The following is a 19,433-nucleotide window of genomic DNA, read 5'->3' as shown; positions in this document are numbered from 1 at the left end:
CCACTTCCTGGCTTCTCTGGCTTCCTTTAGAAGCCTTTCCCATCTTTTTTTTTTATTTCAAAGCCTTCCCTCCAAGGCTAGCCTGAATTTATCCTTGTTTGCATGTTGTGAAAGAGTAAGTTTCCTTGAAAACAAGAACTGGTTTTTGTTGTTTTTGTTGTTTGGAGGTTTTTTTTTTTTTTGACCTTTGTATTTTCAGTGCTTATTTCACTATCTAATATGATGTAGATGCTTAATAAATCATTACTAACGGACATACGGTCAATAAACATTGATTAACCATGCCAGGTGTTCCCATAGACTATTTGAGTCTGACCTGCGGTAGAGTATTCCGAACTCCTATTGGGCTGATCAGCCACAGTCTGACACACTGTGCCTTAGTGATGTCATTTTGGTCCTTTTCAATAACAAAGGACAAGAATCATTAAACACTTACTAAGTGTAGGAATACATAAGTTATTCACTCAGGCTATATTCCTTTTCTTATATATCCATTTTTTTAAAAATGAAATATCATTGTTTCAACTGCTCGATATAGAAGAAAAAATGCTTCTTCCATCCCCACCCCTCACAACCTCAAATAGGGGTTCATAACCGTATTACTATAAGATTTTTAAGTGCACAAAATAAGGTACATAGGATTACAGAGGAAACCAATTGTATTAAAATAGGTAACCAAACAAACCAAATTTCACAGACCCCTTAAAATCTAAAGAGGTCCCTGGACCACATGTTAGGAAGTCTTGGCAAAAAGATACTCCACAATTTTCTAATATTATATAGTAGGGTTAAAGTTTCTTTTAATAGTCACTTTTTCTATGACTTGCTGCCCTATCCTCCTTTGCTCTTCTCACTTCTTCCATCAAAGTTTTCAAAGACATGTTTAGGACTATTTGATTGAAGAACAGATATGGAGTCAGCTAAAACTTCAAACACAAACATGCATTGAGGTCAGGGAGGTAGGAAGCTTTGGTGAAAGACAAAAAGCCCCTTCTGTTTATGGTACCACTAGCCAAGCTACTATGAAATGGCTTAAACTACACCCAAGTTCAAAGAAGCTGGAAAAGAAGAATATTTTTCAGTTTCTCATTGGTTCCAGACCTTCCCTCCCTCCCCCCAACCTTGGCAATGAAGGAGAAGGTTGAGAATGCCTGTTAAAGACTATTAAAGCTTTTATCCAAATTTCCTTTATCCTCTATACTTCCAAGTCAAATTCTTATCTTTCGAGTATTTCCAGATCCTTAAGTCTTTTTTAATCCTTTTTTTGGCCCAAATAATTGCCAGACCTCACTCTTCCCCCAATCTCTGTCCTGCACATACAAAGTACATTCGTTCTCCTTACTATTCATCCATACCTTAATTTAAACAAGTAATTATTAAGGATCCCCTATATATGCTGTGCATTTGGCCAGAGACTGGAATACAAACACAGACAAAAAAACAAAACAAAACAAAACTGTTTCAAATGTGTTTAGTCCTGTCTGGGTTCCCTTGCCATCTAGTCATGAAGCTCTCTAGATACCCATGCCTGACCCCCTCACAGTGATGCTCATGATCCTCTTTGTAACACCTCAGGTCAACTTCCAAAGGACAGCCCAACCATCTGCAATGAAACCATCAATGTGTTGAAAGTGGTTGCTAATAATGTTTTTAATCTCATGCATTGGAATTTCAATAAAATATTTTCTACTCCATTCTTGTCTCACCTCATTTGCATCCTCAAAGTTGGTCTCTGCAATTCCTAATATTGCTTTTCAGATGCTTCTTTGCTCTGACTTTAGCAGGAAGCAGGAACATAAAAAAGATGGAGAAGATACAAAGGGTCCCTACCTCAAGAAGTGCTTTAGAACTTTTCATCTTTTATGTGGTTTAAAGAAACTTACAGGATGTCTTAAAAGTCAGTTCAAGGTGCACTAAGATTTCTTAACTTGTATTTTTCTGAATACACACAACTATATACATAGATATTTCATATAACTTCCATATCACTTTTAATATATTTCCACCGTTCCTTTCTTGCCTCCATGATCGATAATTGTTTAAAAGAAGACACGTTACTTAGATTTTTCCAGTACCTGTACAATTCAGTTTTCTACCATCCACACTTCTGCCAGAAGCATAAGATCTCCAGTTATTTCCCACAAACCAACGATTTTTGTGTGGCAACATTTAAGTCATGAGAAAACAAGATCGAACATGTTAGCTCTCAGTTCCTTTAAAAAAGGACTACACATTAACTCAGAAGTTTTTTGCCTGTGTGAGGCTTAAAAATTTTTCTTCATTTTATTTTTTAAAGAAATTCTTGCTAACTAAAATGTCATAGCAGCTAGGAGACAAGAAGAGGTATGAAGCAGACTGTGATCCTGAGAGTCTGAGGGCTATAAATATTCAGGATTTTTTTTAACCCTTCAAATAGTACTTTCAAATCACTGAAAACCCACACACTATTAATTATTTCAGAGCTGTGGAAGACTTCCTAGGCTTACACCTTTCAGAAAAAAAAAATTACGAGGAAAGAAAAATGTTTCTGTAACTCTGTCGAGAAATATGACATGATTCCTTTTTTCCAAGTAAATAAATGAAATGAAATAATTGCTAAACAAGATTGAATAAAAATCCTCTACTGATGAAAACTAGTGTGTCACTTAACAAGTTGCTTCCAGGTAAGAAATGACATGGCCCAAAGTCCCTCTATGAGTTCTTGTTCTGCAAAACAAGTCACTGAAACAGTTTCTCCCAGGTGTATAGACAAGATTGAAACAGAAACACATGGGACAAAAGAAAAAATTCACTCCCTACACCCCTCAGCCCCCTACCCCCCAGGATAATTTCTGTACCTGGTTCTTATCTGGAGCAACACAGGAGTTTGAACAGCAGAATGATATGAAGCCACTTCCTCTCTTTGGCTCATCGACAGAAGAATCATTAGGAAGTTCCATGTCAAAATCCATGACCTCAAAGTCAGGGGGATCCTTATCTTTCACCAGACAACCAGTCGATCTGGCCAGGCCCACACATACTGTGACCTCTCTCCCCCCTTCACTGATCTCCCTCGCCCGTGTATAGCTCAGAAGGAAGCCAGTACATGACGAAATCCTTCACCAACTGGGAAATTGAATTTGTACTGTGATTCATGGATAGAGAATACTGGTTTTTCATTGCTACACACACATGTACCTGGGTGGGGTTTGGTTAAATCCGGATGTGGACAGTTCCCATAAGAAAGTAAAGAGAGAATGAGGCCTCAACTTTAGGTTTCATTCACCTAAATTATTTTGTTGTGAACATTAAGTGTTGGAAAAAATAAAGAAGTCAGTAACAGTAGAAGTCAGAGACAACACAAGACAACAACCAATAAAATTGGGTCAATCGATATTAATTAGCAACAGTTTATTTTGATAAGAATGACAGCTGCCATTATTTGGAACTTATGGTTATTGGATTATCTCCTTTGATCCTTTCAAAAGCTCTGTGAGGGAACTGCTATTATTGTTGTTATGATTACTATTGTTGTTATCGTTATTCCCATTTAATGAAAACACTTGAGGCTCTGAGATGTTAAGTGATTTAACCAAGGTGACGCTGCTAGGAAAAGTACGATTCAGACCCAGGACTTTCTGATTCCAGATTTGGTACTTTCGTTCAGTGGTGTCAAAGTCAAATAGAAACAGGGACCACTAAACTCTACATAAGAACACCTGGGGGCCTCATCTGGGCTTAGAGACAGTATTGTTTTATTTAATGTGTATTTCTATTGTTAAATATATACCATTTATATTTTAACCTATTTTCTAATGGAAATTATGTTGGCCACAGCCCATGTGTCTGACAGCTCTGTTCTATATCACATTTTCTCTTCCAGATTTTAAAATATTTTTTTACTTGGCTATATGCATATCTATATATGTGCAGCACACATAGTGTGTATGCATGTATCAGATAATGTGTATACATGTGTGAGCACATGTGTATGTGTGTCCTAATTCAAAATGAAGAATAAAAACTACATTTCAGACAGGGACAGAGCAGGAATGTTTTGCTTGACTCTACATGGATATTTTTTAACTTTAGATTGGGAAGTAGTAGAGAAAATAGCTGTTAGTTGAAAAATAAATATAGTTGAAAAATAAAAATGTCATAATTCTAAGATTTTATATATATATGAAATGTGTGTAATACTATATATAGAGATAGAGATATATGCCCACAGGTATGTAGATATACACACAAACACATATTTGCACACTTGTAGGTATATACTCCTGTCAAAATCATGCTCACCATTGCATCAACATTAATGAATATCACTCCTTCCTTTTCAAATCCTACCACTGAACTAACTGCCTCCACTATCCACCTTCTTGAACTCTGCTCATAAGGTATTGAACACCACTGGAAGAAGTCACACAATTGTGGTTTGATAAAGATCAATGATTTCATCAGAGAAGGTAACTGAGTATGGAAATCCTTTCCACTGATGCAGATCTCTAAGACATCTGCAACACATTTTAGAGTTTCCCAGAGTACTGAGATGCTCAATGATTGCCCAAGGTCATACAGTTGATATAATCACAGGCAAAATTTGAATCCAAGTCTTCTTATTCAAAGGTCACTCTACTATCCATTATGCCCCGCCATGTCCTATCTCAAGATAGTGTTGCTATAAAGAAAATACCACAAACACAAAATTATCCAGGATTCCACAGTATGGTTTTCAAATGAGCTGCCATCTTGGTTGCTTAAAAGGCAGTACAAACATTATGAACTTGACCTGACTTCCAAGTACCACTTCCATAGCTCACAAAGGAGAGTGATATCAAGGTATAAAAGTCAAAGCTAAAAAAATATTTTAAGACACATAAAGAGGATCATTAATGATATAGATCAGGAACAAATTGGGAAACCCCCTCTCCATAAAAAAAATTGATCAAAGCAATGATCAAAAAGGACTTTAAGATCTTATAAATCCTACCAAAAAAGGGTTTTATAGTAAAGGGTCATAGGTAGATTGTATATATGTCATCCCAGGATCTGCCTGGCTAAATGAAAAGGACTCAACACTAGGTTGACCATAAATTAAAAAAAAATGTTTATCCTCAGAAGTTCTGTAAATCTAAGTCCACTAAGGTATTGAAAGGTGGCCATCAATGTTGTAGAAGAAGCACATGCAGTGATAAAAACAAGAGAAGTAGATAGTTTTATTATCTTTTAAAATGACTAGTGATTTATAGGAACAACTGAGTGATGCAGGGGATTTGGTGGAGTTTTATCTCAGACACTTAATAGCTGTGTTACCCTGGACAAGTTCTCAGCTTCAGTTTCCTCATTTGTAAAACAAGTATGTGGTAATATAGGTACCATTAGTATAGCACCAATCTTAGGAAGTTGAAGGATCAAATGAACTAACATTAATATGTAAAATGCTTTGCAAACTTAAAATGAAGCCTATATTTTTATTTAAAAATATAAATGTTAGCTATTACAATGTAAGTTCCCATCTTCCTGAAGTCAGCTTCTTTCCAGCTCCCCATGCATCCCCTCCACCTCAGGATCTAACACTTATTGGTGATTACTGTTTTATAAAAAGACTGGAGATCTAGTATTACTAGGTCACCTTTGTTTTATTTTTTCAAAAATTCCTTTGATATTCTACATCTTTTGTTCTTTCAGATGAATGTTATTTTATTCTTAGCTCTAACAAATAATTTTGGGGGAGTTTGATTAATATATCACTGAATAAATAAACTTAGGCAGAATTGTCTTTTTAAATTATATTGGTTTGACCTATCCATGAACAAATGATATTTTTCTAATATCACTTTATTTGTATGAAGAGTGTTTTGTAATTGTGTTCATTATAGTTTCTGGGTTTGTATCAACAGATGGGAGTCATTGAGGAATACTATATAAAAAGAGATGCAAAGGGCACCTTTTAGGATATATTATATGACTTCCCAGCTCATCAATCTCTTCAACTCCCTTTACTTCTACCGTCACTCTACCTTAGCCACATTCAAGGATAGTTATATTCTTGGTCTTATCATCAGTCACAAGCATTCCCTCCTCACCATCCAGAATTCAGAAATTCTCTGACCACTCCTTCCATTTCTCCCTGTGCTTCATCTTAACTAAACATACTCAGGTTACTTTACCTGGCACTGCTTTCCCAGGTTATCATCTCCTACTCTGGCATCTCCTTTGTCTCTTTGAAATCTTGATACTGGACTTAACTAGTTTAGCTTTAAACCGTCCTTTGCCCTCTAAACCCTGCTTCTTAACTCATCACATTGCAAACCCAATCCTGGGTGTCTCTCATCTGCCTTCTGATGCCAGCTGTCAAGTTACTAAAACCACTAAAGGAGATCACCCTCCCACCACCACCAACATGTGGACCAGGGACATGTTAGATTTCAGATAACCTAATCCCAACTGAACCCTTCCCGAGGCACAGTAAACCTATTAACTCTTCCCTGATGAAATATTACCCTCCCACTGCTTCTTTTCCAGATTTCTTTAAACCATTATCTCCAGCACTCAATTCACCAACTCCCTTTCATCTGAGGATCTCATCTTATAATTCTGGAGAAAATCGAGGCCATTCTTCAAAAGTGCTTTCTTCTTTTCTGTTACACACCCCCAATCCTGTCAACTTCTCTTTCTTTCTTTGCTCCAGGCTTGGGTGAAAGGTCAATCTATCTCCCTGTCAACCTCTATAACTATCTGCTCCCCTGATTCCATTTACTCCCTTCTCTTCCAGGCTCCTCATATTAAAGAAAGATATACATAATGTTCTGATAAACACTGTCAGATGGAGGTTTCAATTAGTTTCAATTAGAATGTTACCCTAGGAGAGCTGGAGAGGTAAGGAAAGAGAGCTGGACCTAGAGTCTGGAGGAAGTGAGTTCAAATGAGACTTTTTAAGACTCTCTTAAGTCTTAGGTTTTTTTTTTTATCTTTAAAATGGGTATGCTTGCAGTATTGCAATATGACAAACTAAGCTGACTTTTTATTTACTTTAAAATAAAATAATTGAAATTGAAATAATTACATTAAAATAAAGCATCATGGCAGGTTTTAGTCCCTCTTTCTAAGCCCTCAGTATTCTTTGGCCATTTACTTTTTTCATTTACTTCTCTTATTTGATCATATTATTGCATACAAAGTTCTTTGTTGTACTTTTAAAATTTTGCATTATTACAAAGGACTTTCAAAATTTCTTTCTTTAACACATTCACATTGGTCTTAATCGCATTAGGTTAATGAATTATTTAGCCTTTCTCCTCTAGTTAGACAGACATATGACATCTTTGTTATACTATGGAATTCTTTGTTCAGATAGCTTTCTTTGGTTTGATTGGTTTTTAACCATACTTTCAGAGTAAATTTCTCCAAAATTCAATGACTGGAATAAAGTATAGCTTTTTTTCCCCCTTTCCCCTATTCTATGGATGGCTAGATTGTTCCCCACACCCTAATCCTACAAGTGTATAATTCTACCAACAATGGATGAGGATACCTGTTCTTTCATAACTTCATCATCATTAAGTGTTGTTGCTTTTCACTAACTTTGCTTATCTGATATGAGATGGGAATAAAAATAGCAACTCCTCAAAGAGTTGTTATGAGCATCTATTACAGGATACATGTACTTTGTTGTTCAGTCATGTCTGACTCTTCATGACCCCATTTAGGGTTTTCTTGACAGAGATCCTAATTTATTATTTCCTTCTTCAGCTCACTTTACAGATGAGGAAACTGAGATCAACAAAGTTAAGTGACCTTGCCAGGGTCACACAGCTAATAAATGTCTGAAGGGAGATTTGAACTCAGGAATATGGACTCCAGGCCCAGTACTCTATGCACTTTGGCACCACCTAGCTATTTATCAGCTCTAATGTCAAAGAAAAGACTTTGAAAGTCAGCTAGGCAAGAGCTGAACAAAAATCTGTAGCTCCCTAGTACAGCTCAAATGATATTAAAATATAAGAAAGAATATTTTAAAAATTAATCAAAATACATTACAAAATAGATAATATTCGATTTTTAAAGTCAATATGCCACCAAAGAATTCCTTATGAACAGCTTATTAGATCTCCCCTCCTCAATTTGGAGTCGACACCCCTGAGTTTGGTTAAACATATTTATTTTATAGCTGAGGAAAATTAAGTGACTTTTCCAAAGTCATACAGAAGCTTGTAGAGGTTAGAATAAAATTCAGTTCTTCTGGCTTCAAATTCAGTGTTTTTCCTATTCTGCCAAAGCCAAGTTCCCTGTACTCTATGCACAATTATGTATTTTTCTCTAGTAGTGATACAACAGTATTTGAAGTAGAGGCCAGGTAACATTTAAGATTTGGAGAAAGGTAGATTGTATTTGCTCTATGATGTAGGAGATTGGACACATTTTCCTAATTAAGCATAATAAAAGCCCAATAAGTGACCTACCACTGTCCTGGGGTTGAGTAATTACATGCTCTTTAATGGAATTGCCTGAATTATCTTTTTTCTGCTCTGTTCTTGTGCACATGAAAGTAAAGGTTCTATCTTTCCTTCCAAGCAGTGTTGCCCACTCACTGTTAGGTTAACCAACCAATATCAAACACATGTTTATTCATAGCATCCTACATTAAGTTATGTTGATTCTTCATTTGCTCCCTTTTTTGCAAGCATTTTCTACCAACTGCAGAGTTGGAATATTGTGTTAAATAAGAGAAAACTAATAGATTTGGACAAGTGGGAAAATGGGAAAAATCTCCCAAGTTTTGATGAGGGGGGAAAAAAATAGGTTGAAGATTGAGTTGTCTGTCTACAGTGTGTTGACTGAGCAGAAAGACCCATGAATGAAGTCCACCATTCCTTCCTATTATCTTCTTTTTATAAGTCAGAGACCTTCAAGTTCTGATTTATAGTAACTTCTAAAGCTTTCCAGAGAGATAAGTGAAGCAATTTTTTTGACCAACTCTGCTGACAGCTTAACCTCAGAACCTTCTTCATCGGTCTATCCCTTTGATTTCTAACTCTCTGCCCAAAGGAGGGTTAGAGGAAGGAGGGTTAGAGGAAGGAGGGTACCCAAAAGTTAGTGGTAGCAGGGGCTATGATTTCTTGATATATGATGGTCTCCTAGGGTAGACTCTCTCTCCTCCAATGCTGAATAACTACTCCTACATGAAAAAGTCTCAGAGAGTTAGCAAGAAGTACCAAGAGGCTGCTTAGTACATGTCAAAGGCTTGAACTGAACCCAAATTTTCCTTATCTCATTTCCTATCCATAAGAAAACTCCCTGACCTTTCACTGCTCTTCTATCACTGTTAGGTAAAAGAAAAAAAAACAATTATATAATATTCTATTTAGATTTATTTGGGGGGAGGGAAACTGATTTTTTTCAGTCCATCCACAGATACAGCTGGCTATTTCCTACTCTGAAGATCCCAGGAAGGGTTGGGGTATTGAACTGATTCTTATTCTAGAGTATCTGGAGAACAGCTGGGCAGGAGATGCATCCATATCATCAACCTCCTGTATTGCTATATTAAGAAGAGTTTCAGAGGGTTAAACACTATTTTAACCAAACACATCCAAAAATATAGAACCTTTGAGAGAACTGATTTGGAAATAGGTTCCCAACTGATATGGGTTTGTTCCTGTCCTCCAAATAGATTCATGACTACAATTCAGAGATCTAACACATCTGGTGAAGGGAGAACAAACAAAATCACCTCCTCCCTTCAAGGGAGGCCCAAATCAAAGTAGAAATATCTTTCTCTGTATGTGTATATATGAAGATGGATTCATTGTGAACCTAACTGGAAAACAATGAATGGTTCAAGAGAGACCCTCCACATACTTCAGGGCTATGGTAAGAGGGGGGCAATTTGATATGGTCTACTTCTTTCTGCTACTTGTGTATGTACCCACACAAACACAAACACATACACACTGTAAAGAGGACTCTGAAAATGATCTTTTGGGACCATATGGGGACTCTGTTTCCTTCAAGAGCTCTATCAAAAGGATTACAGTAGGATTAATGTTAGGAAAAACTAGATGATCCAGGAGGATGAGCCCTACCTTGGTCTGTGCAAGATCCAAATGGACCAATAAGCCAAAATCACCCAAATGTAACAGCTGCTGGAAGATGTGTGAGACCTGTTTACTTTGTGAATGACTAATGGGAAATCGTGATGAGTGGCTAACTACAAACATTATAAAATAGAAAATGACTAAGCAACAAAAGATGGAGGATGATTAGCTGTTCTCAAAACTCACTGTCTTTTCAGAGTTTCCCTCCAGAGTAGCACAATGAAAATATCCTTTGCTGAAGCTATCTTCAGTGCCAAGATACAGGTACATTTCTAAATGAAAATACTTCTAAAATGATTTTATCACTCTCTTATACCCCTTACTGGATAGGGACAGGACTAGACCTCAGAGTTTGCTGGCAAGGATACTTCTTCTATGATTCAATCTACTTTAATCTGCAAATAATGATTTTAAGAGAGATTCCTGGGGCACAGCTAAGTGGTACAGTGGAGAGAGCACCGGCCCTGGAGTCAGGAGAACCTTAATTCAAATCGGGTCTTAGACATTTAATACTTACTTAGCTGTGTGATCTTGAGCAAGTCACTTAATCCCATTGCCTTAAAAGAGAGAGAGATACTTGGAATGGTTATACATGTAGATATTAGATTGCTTTCTGGGGGGGGGGAAGGGGAGAAAAAATATAGAACTCAAAACCTTCCCAAAAAATGAATGTTAAAAACTACTGCTGTATGTAGTTGGAAAAATAAATGAAATATTATTTCTTGTGAAAAAAATATGTTTGGGGCAATAAGTTAAGTGACTTACCCAGGGCTCCTCAGGCAAGACATGAACCCAAAGTCTATAAGACTGTTTTGGAGTTTCAAAAGGTCATGTGTGTTTTCTAGACACTTCTAAACCTGATGGTGCAGACCAAAGACCAGAAAACAAAACTTGGAAGAGACCATTGATGGATTCTAGTTGAACCCTTTTTTAAGAGATGAGGAAACTGAAGCCCAGGGAGATTATGACTTGCCCAGGCTCACCCAAAGAAGTGGAAAATCAATCAACAAGTCTTCATTTGGGGCAGCTAGGTGTTGCAGTGGATAGAGCACTGGCCCTGGAGTCAAGGAGTCCCTGAGTTCAAATCTGGCCTCAGACACTTAATAATTACCTAGCTATGTGACCTTGGGCAAGTCACTTAACCCCATTGCCTTGCAAAAACTAAAATAAAAAAGTCTTCATTGAATACCTATTAAGTAAGTGTCGGATACTGAGGTACACCCTGCAATGCATATAAGCAAAAGAAATCTCTACTCTCATAAATGTCCAAATAGTATTCATTTTTACTCTACTGCTCAATTTTGAGAAAGCTGAAGGGAACGAAACCCTGATCTATGTGTCTATCCATGTATTCAAATCATTCCATAAAGAACATTCTCTATTCTTTTCTGGAGAAGGAGAAAGAGAAGAAAAAGAAGGAAGAAGAAGAGAAAAAGAAAGAAGAAAAGAAGAAAGAAGAAGGAGGAGGAGAAGAAGAAAGAAGAAGTATCAGAAGAGATTTCTGATTCAATTTTGATTAACAATTGTCAGGAAGTTCTTATCTTTGCCTACTCTAAATCCTTCTTGCTGAATAATACATCTATTACTCAAACAGCTACAGTTCACTACGTTCAAGATGTCTATTCACGATTCATCTGCCCCCATCTTACCAACTAAATTTTTCTTGTATTTCCCAATTAGAGTGAAGCCAAAAGACAACAAGGTCATGACTATGTTAGGTCTTGAATCCAGGGGAATCTATTCAGCCTTGGAAGAACGCAGTTAGTCAACATACTAATCGAGAGTCCCTCCAGCTAAAGAGGAGATGGTTGATTTTAGTCTGTCTTGAAATCTTGCCTCTACTAAATTTATAACATCTTATTTTCCCCTTGGTTCTAAACCTAAATGTTCCCAACATGCTAAGTGTAAAAACTAGGGAAAATGTAACTGCTCCTGGGAAGTTTACAACAAACCAATCTATGTGGAGCTACTTATAGCACGGGATGCCAGATTGTGGCTAATTTAATTCCATTCTGAAATTGAAAAACCATGCAAGGAGAGCCCCGCCAAGGTGCTTTCCAATTTATAACAAAATAAGTCCATGTTTTGGATCCCCCAAGGCAGTTTGGTTTCCTGTAAGTTATCCTCATGTGAAGAGCAGAGAAGGTTTGAAAGGAGATTAAAAAACATTGGCAGCCCAGACTGGACCCTACCCACCCTTTACCCTTAACAGGGTGACCCCCTGAGTCATAACAAACATGAAAACGAAATGATTTCAGATGACACTATTTTCTGGGATGAGTTGTTTTGAAACTAATAGATTTATGAATATTTCTTTTCTTAAGGTAACAAAAATGCATTTGCCCATGTCAGAATTTATAACTGAGGAAATCATATTGGACTTGAGAATCAGAAAGATCAGCATTCAGATCCTCCCTCAGACACTTATTAGTTGTGTGATTCTGGGCAAGAAACCTCACCTCTCTTAATCTCAGATTCCTCATCTGTAAATGGAAATAATAGTATCATCTATTTTACAGGGTGGTTATGAGGATTAAATGAGATAAAGGTAAAATGAGACAGGTAAAGCATTTTGTAAACCTTGAAGTTTTTTAAAAATTTATTTATTTTGAATTTTACAATTTCCCCCCAATCTCCCTTCCCTCCCCCCCCAACAGAAGGCATTCTGTTAGTCTTTACATTTAACCTTGAAGTTTACAAAAATGATTGTGATTATTACAGTTATTGGAAAAGTCCAAGGTCATGTGGATAGATAGCAAGCAGCTTGGCTTCTGCTAGATATCATTGTTGTATCTGGTCCATCGTTTCTTTGTTTGTTTAAATATGAGATCTAGAAATTCCTGCCACACATACAGGAAGGACTTCTTCATTAAAAAGGTGCCTGTGGGCATGGAAAATTATGTGATTTACCCATAGTCACATAGCTACAATATGTTAAAAGCTTAACCTGCACCTGGGTTTTACTGACTCAGAGGGTCTCTATCTACCAAACCAGGCTGCCTGTCATCCTGCTTATTAACATATTCTATTCCATTCATTCAACTGAAGTATATTGATACAATGTCTTAAAAAGCTTTAAAAAAAAAGAAATATCATTTCATTTAAAATCCAGTAAGAGATGATTTAATGTAGTTTGAAACCAAAAGTTGCACTCTGTTTGAAATATTAACATCCTAGTCTATGTTCTTCCAAGTCAAACATTTCACCAATGAATATGTCAGCAAATCCACTTATATTTATTAATTCCTTGGCACATTGTATTTCCAATGAAAGTAAAATGAGCTCTTAGTTGCCAAAACAATGATTACTGTTATTGAGATAAATCAGAACTAGTCTACAGTTTTATCATCTTATTATAATAAGCCCACCATTACCCTGTAGCAACAAATAGAATGATCAATATTTGTACATTAATCAACATAAAACCCCTGAACAGTATAAGAAAAAATTAGAATGAAATGCATTTTTACCTTATTCTAGGATAGCAAGGCAAAATGTAACCCTGAACCAGTGACACTGGCCTCCTGGCTGACCCAGAAACAAGACACCTCATCTCTAGATTCTGGGCATTTTCTCTGACTTTCCTCCATTTCAGAAATATCTTCTTCCTCTGCTCTGACTTTCCTGTTTTCCTTTAAATCCCAACTAAAATCTCTCCTTTTTAATCAATCTAAATTTCAGTGCTTTCCCCAGTCTCTCAAATTTTCATGCCTTCCCTCTTAGAATTATTTCCTTTTCACTCTGTATATAACTCACTTTGTCTATATTTCCTTGAATGTTGTCTCTCCCATTAGATTACAAGCTCCTCAAAAGCAGAGACTGTCTTTTGCCTCTTTTTGCATCTCTGGAATGGTGCCTGGGACAACCTAGGCAATTAATAAATATTGATAGACTAACCCATCCTAATATTTTTTCAAACTCCCCAACTGAACAAGATTTAAAATGTATTTTTCAATTAAAGTGGAATAAAGTTTATTCTGAAAGTCACATGCCATCCTTTGAGATAACTGGCATAAAATCAGGGCTGAGAGGGATTGAATTCGTACAAAAGTTTTCATTTTAGAACCAGATCAATTTTTGCCCAAATATCTTGAAGTCATAATTTGAGTATCCAAATGTCCTTGCCATAAAACTGACCATGCATTTGTGTAGAAGCTCTAGAAACAGCTGTTTATTTAAAAAAACAACAACAAACCCAAACCTGGTAGCCATTCCGGTGTTTATTTCTTGCAATTCCAAAGGCTGCTGCAGCAAATTACTTACTCTGAGTATAGTGAACCTAGAATATAATTATGGTCTGTGTGTTTAGAACAGAGAGTGAAAAAAGAACCAGAATCTAATGCGTACTGGAAGTAAAGTACATTGGATTCAATTAATAACCATATTCTCTGAGTCCCATGTGACTCAGTTTCTTTGTTTATGAAATCAAGGGCCTTCATTCTGGTCTCTTGACATATTAGTTCTAATTTTTAAAATTTTAAACCTTTAAAATCCGTGAGGTGCTTTGAGTTCCTCAGAGAAAACGTTAAACAAATTATGAGTTTTTCTAAATTATATTAAATCACAGAAACACAACATAATTAGAACAGGTGTCATCAGGGTAACTTAATGAAAACAAGTCAAAGAGTATGTTGCAAATTAACCTCAGTAGTCCTTATTCTCAGTCAATCATGCCTATTATTTTTTGAAGTTATTTCAAAACTATATTAATACTTATTATCTCTTGCCTCCCTTAAATGGGTGAAAATAGATGAAAAAATGCAATAAGACATTGTGTTATGTGGTTCCTTCATTCCCATACTTCCTGGTACAAGCACTATTTGCTCATTAATACAGTCACACTGTCTGGAATGCCAAAGGTCAGGGGTTCTTTACACTGTTAGCTTTACTTTTGGAACTGGCCAAAGTTTAAAAAAAATACTTTGATGCCTCTCAGGGCTCTCTTGTGGCACTCCATCATGCTGACCAAGGTTCAGACCCTCTGCTCACTTTTTCTCTGGTGCCTTTGAACTACCTTTCAAAGTCTACAGTAGACTCTAATTGCTAACACTTCACCCATGTTCCATGAACTAGCCCCTTTAAACTAACTTTAGATCATCAGTTACCTGCAGTTACTTTTTTTTAAATCACATCCAAAGATTGAGCATGGTGTTGACTTAGTCAGACTTGCTGATTGATATCACCAGAAAGCTAGTTACCCTCAAACCTAGTTTATGTTTTAAAGCAAGCTAATAAAACAAACCAAAAAAGCCAACAAAAAACAACCCCCCCACAAAACCAAAACAAACAAACAAAAAAACCCTCACAGTCTTTTATCTCCAATACCACCCAGAGAGGTTCTTTATCTCTGTTGTGGGAATTTCCTAAATCTGACTTACCAGAAACTTCAACGCTGATCTTTCTCATACCTGCTTTTTTTTAATTTAGTTTTTTCCTAAAAGTCTTTGTTAGACACCCAAAGAGACATCCAAATTATTCTTAGGTGCTGTGTTTGTACATGTTCACAAAAGTATCTAAGGACTTCTGTAACATGCCATGGAAGTTTTCTCTTTTTTTTCTTTTCCATTTTTTATAATGTGAAATAAGCACATTTCCAATTTCAAGGTCTTCTTTAACAGTAAAGGAAAAACATCTGGCACTAATCTGCCAGATCCACATATATCTCACTTCCTCAGGTTCTTCCTTCTAACCTACCTATGGCATTCTAAGCATTTCTCATCCTCCGAAGGCATAATGCCTCCGGAGCTTTCCAGAATCTTAGAATTCATTCAATCACGATTTTAAGAGGAAAGCAAACCAAACCCAAAGAGCAGGAAGAGCGAGCATTTGGTGTGGGAAAACCGAGGCTATTCATCCAAGCCCTCCTGCCCACAGAACAATGCAGTCGGCAACAAGAAAACTCGGGGTTTCCCAAACACCTCTGAAATAACGGCAAAGAAACTGAGGCTCACTCACCGACACCCGGAGCTCCACAGGTGATGCCCCAAGTGGAGGGAGCAGATCTGATTCGTCTTCTCCTGCAAAGTTTGGCGCTGGTAATGAACTCCAGGGGAATCCTTTAGAGTTAGCAGGTAGATCCCCCCTCCATGCCTCTACTGGGTTTTCCTTTTGTCTTTTCCCAGGGAAACTCTTGTCATTTACATAAAACCGACTTGGAGCCTATAGGATTTTTGAAGCAGCTACATGTTAAATTGGCTGTCTTGACATGCTCCTTCAAGCATGACATCATAAATCTCCATGGTAACCTTAACCCCACCTGCCCACATGCCAAAGTTACCTGTCAGGAGGAGACTTAAACAATCCACTGGAATTTGTTCATTAATGTTTGCGGGGCGGAGGGGGGGGGAGATATTAGGGAGCTGCGTAGGATGTCATTGGGCGAGTTTGCAAAAAAAAAAAGCAACAATAAACCCAACAAACGACTTTGCCACAAACTACAGCCTTCACTTTTAAAGTCTGAGCTTTTTTTTTTTCCCCTTCCGGGAAAACAATCAACAAAATTATAGGCGTTCTTAATCTGCCCCTCCCTGTCTAACAATGCTCTTAATCAGTTAAAGAAAAAATCTGCAAGATAAAGTTACGTTGGATTTTGAAAAACCTTCAAGGGATACCTTCTCTGGCTTTTCCAATCTTCTCCCCCACAACCCCCTTAGAGCTTTTTTTTTCCGTGGTGAAACTTGCAAAACAGGTTTCCAGCAGGTTTGTGTGTATGTATTTTTTTTTGGTCGCTGCGCCGGGGTGGTTGGAGAGATGTGGAGATCTTTTCTTTAACCCTTTCTTAACCCTTGCTTATTTTCCACTCCTAGCTTCTCTGAAACACGACCTTCCCCATCTGCCAAATTTAAACCTAAAGCTACTAACATCTCCTTAAATCTATGCCTCATTCTGCTCTAAACTTTGACGGAATGCGTATCTGTTCTTGCTCTTCTAAAATATCTATTAAAGTCCAATTTTATTAAATTTGATTAGAATCTAATTTTATTTTATTTTATTTGGGTGTATTTTCCTATCTAGACTATAAACTAAGTTTGTATCTCTTATGACCCAATGCATTCTAACAGGAGACAATGAATGTATCTGAAAAATATGAATAAATGAGTCAGAAATGTTGACTAAAATCATAACATTTTAGATTAGGTAGAAAAGACCTCTGAGGTCAAACTGTGCAACCTATCAATCTTTCCAAAGTGGAAAAGAAATTCTTTCACTTGGGAGCAAGTCCAATTTCAAAAAGAATTTGAGATAGCCTGCCTTTCTTTCTTGTATTTACACTCCTAAAAGATAAAGAACTGCTTTGTTTTCCCTTCCTATTTAGACTACTTAAGTTTAGTGACTGGTGCATGATTTTTGTTGTTCAGACTTGTCTGACTCTTTGTGACCCTATTTGGGTTTTTTTTTAGGATTTTTTTTTAAGGCAAATGGAGTTAAGTGGCTTGCCCAAGGCCACACAGCTAGGTAATTATTAAGTGTCTGAGACTGGATTTGAACCCAGGTACTCCTAACTCCAGGGCCCATGCTTTATCCACTGCACCACCTAGCTGCCCCTATTTGGGGTTTTCTTAGAAAGATATTGGAATTATTTGTCATCTCCTTCTCCAGCTCATTTTACATGAGGAAACTAAGGCAAACTGTAGGCAGCTGGAAGCTAGGCTTGAACCAGTAATACCTGAGTTCAAATTCAGTCTTGGATTCTCACTAGCTGTGTGTAACCCTGGGCAAGTCATTTAACCTCTGTTTGCTTTAAGCCACTAGAGAAGTAAATGGCAAGACAACATTATGGACAGTATTGATATGCTTTGGTTCATAGGATTCATGAAGAGCTAGACATTACTAAACAGCAACTGCCACAAATGCCTATTTTTGATTGAATCACTCAGTCATTAATTTTGTGACTACTTTATTCAAAGCTATAATATGTATCTTGTGAGGAATACATAAACATATTCACATATATTTAAAATTCATTCTTTAACAAATCCATAAGTATCTACTGTGAGCACAGAGTAGTAGGACTGGAATATGTATATATATATATATATATATGTATGATAAATTTAAATTAGATAAACCCATACAAACACATATAAATTAGATAAAACTTGATTCCTGCTCTTATGAGGCTTACATCTGCTATGGGGTTAAGAAAAACAAATAACTATAATATGCAATATTACATGTAAAGTAAATAGAGTTGCAAGACATAATACTGTGAGGTAGGAAGAGGGGGAAATTATTCCTGACAAGAAAAATCAGGGAAGGCATCCTGGAGGCAATAGAGGCATCACCATTAAAGTATGGGCAAGCTATGGAAGAACAGAGAAAGCAAAAGAAGCAAGAAAAGATTTCAAAAAGCCCAGTGCATGTTTGGGAGCCATGATCCTAATTAATTCTATTTATTCATTTATTTTATATGACCTATCCATACAGGAAGAACCAAATGGATGAAAAATTCCTATTGTCCAGTCTAGGATATACAGTGGACCACCTATAGTCCATGGCTATATATTTTGGGGGCAGATATTACAGATGGAAAATGATCAGTGTCTAGAATTAAATAAGAAGAATGAAGCAAACTATATATTAAATTACCTCAAACTACAGGCATCTTTTAATTTCATGACACAGTCATCTTTGAGGCCAAGAATACAAAATATGACACTGCTTCTACTCTTCTACCTCTGTTTGCCAGGAGTGATGGAATCTTTTTTGATAATAAGCTTCAAGTCAGCTTTTACCTTCTCTTCTTGCACCTTCATCAAGACTTTTTAATTCTTTACTTTCTGCCATCAAAGAGGTCTCATCTGCATATCTGAGATTGTTAATACTTTTCTCAACAAATTTAAATTCACCTTCTGATTCATCCAGACTTTCATTCTGCAATGATGTGTACTACATTTAAGTTAAATAAATAAGATGAAAACAAACAGACTTTCCACTCCTAATCCAGTCAGTTGTTCTGAATTGGGTTCTAACTTGGTTCTTGGTCCACATACAGGTTTTTTAGGAGACAAGTAAGACGATCTAGTATACCCATCTCTTTGATGACTTGCCACACCATCAAAACCACCATCAAACTTGCTACAGCATCAAAGGCTTTAATGTAGTCAATGAAGTAGAAATAGATGTTTTTCTCCATAATTAAGTGAATGGTGGCAATTTGGTCTCTAGCTCCTCTGATTCTTCAAAAATCAGTTTGTTCTTCTGATAATTCTCAGTTCACATATTACTAAAACCTAACTTGAAGAATCTTAGCATAACTTTGCTGACATAGGAAATGAACTCAGTAGTTTAGTAATTTGAACATTCCTTGACATTTACCCTTCATTAGGACTGGGACATAAACTGATCTTTTCC

At 36.7% G+C, this 19,433-nt stretch overlaps 1 protein-coding gene across 13 annotated transcripts in view; it reads right to left on the bottom strand.

The window, feature by feature from the left end:
- KIAA1217 (KIAA1217 ortholog) overlaps positions 1-19,433 on the bottom strand; it is a 564,114-nt gene that overhangs the window by 338,920 nt on the left and 205,761 nt on the right. For 6 of the 13 annotated variants that reach the window (XM_074192996.1, XM_074192997.1, XM_074193004.1 and 3 more), the window contains exon 3: positions 16,035-16,238. The exons of 6 other annotated variants lie outside the window; for them this stretch is intronic. In XM_074192996.1, the coding sequence (XP_074049097.1) occupies positions 16,035-16,238 (204 nt within the window). Of the gene's footprint in view, positions 1-2,837; positions 15,934-16,034; positions 16,239-19,433 lie in introns of those variants that run through there. One more of the 13 variants, XM_074193003.1, reaches the window with a different exon arrangement.

Source organism: Macrotis lagotis, chromosome 7 (genome assembly GCF_037893015.1).
Source record: "Macrotis lagotis isolate mMagLag1 chromosome 7, bilby.v1.9.chrom.fasta, whole genome shotgun sequence".
Taxonomy (NCBI): domain Eukaryota; kingdom Metazoa; phylum Chordata; class Mammalia; order Peramelemorphia; family Peramelidae; genus Macrotis; species Macrotis lagotis.
The sequence above is the reverse complement of the archived record's forward strand: the minus strand, read 5'-3'. Positions and strand labels throughout refer to the sequence as shown.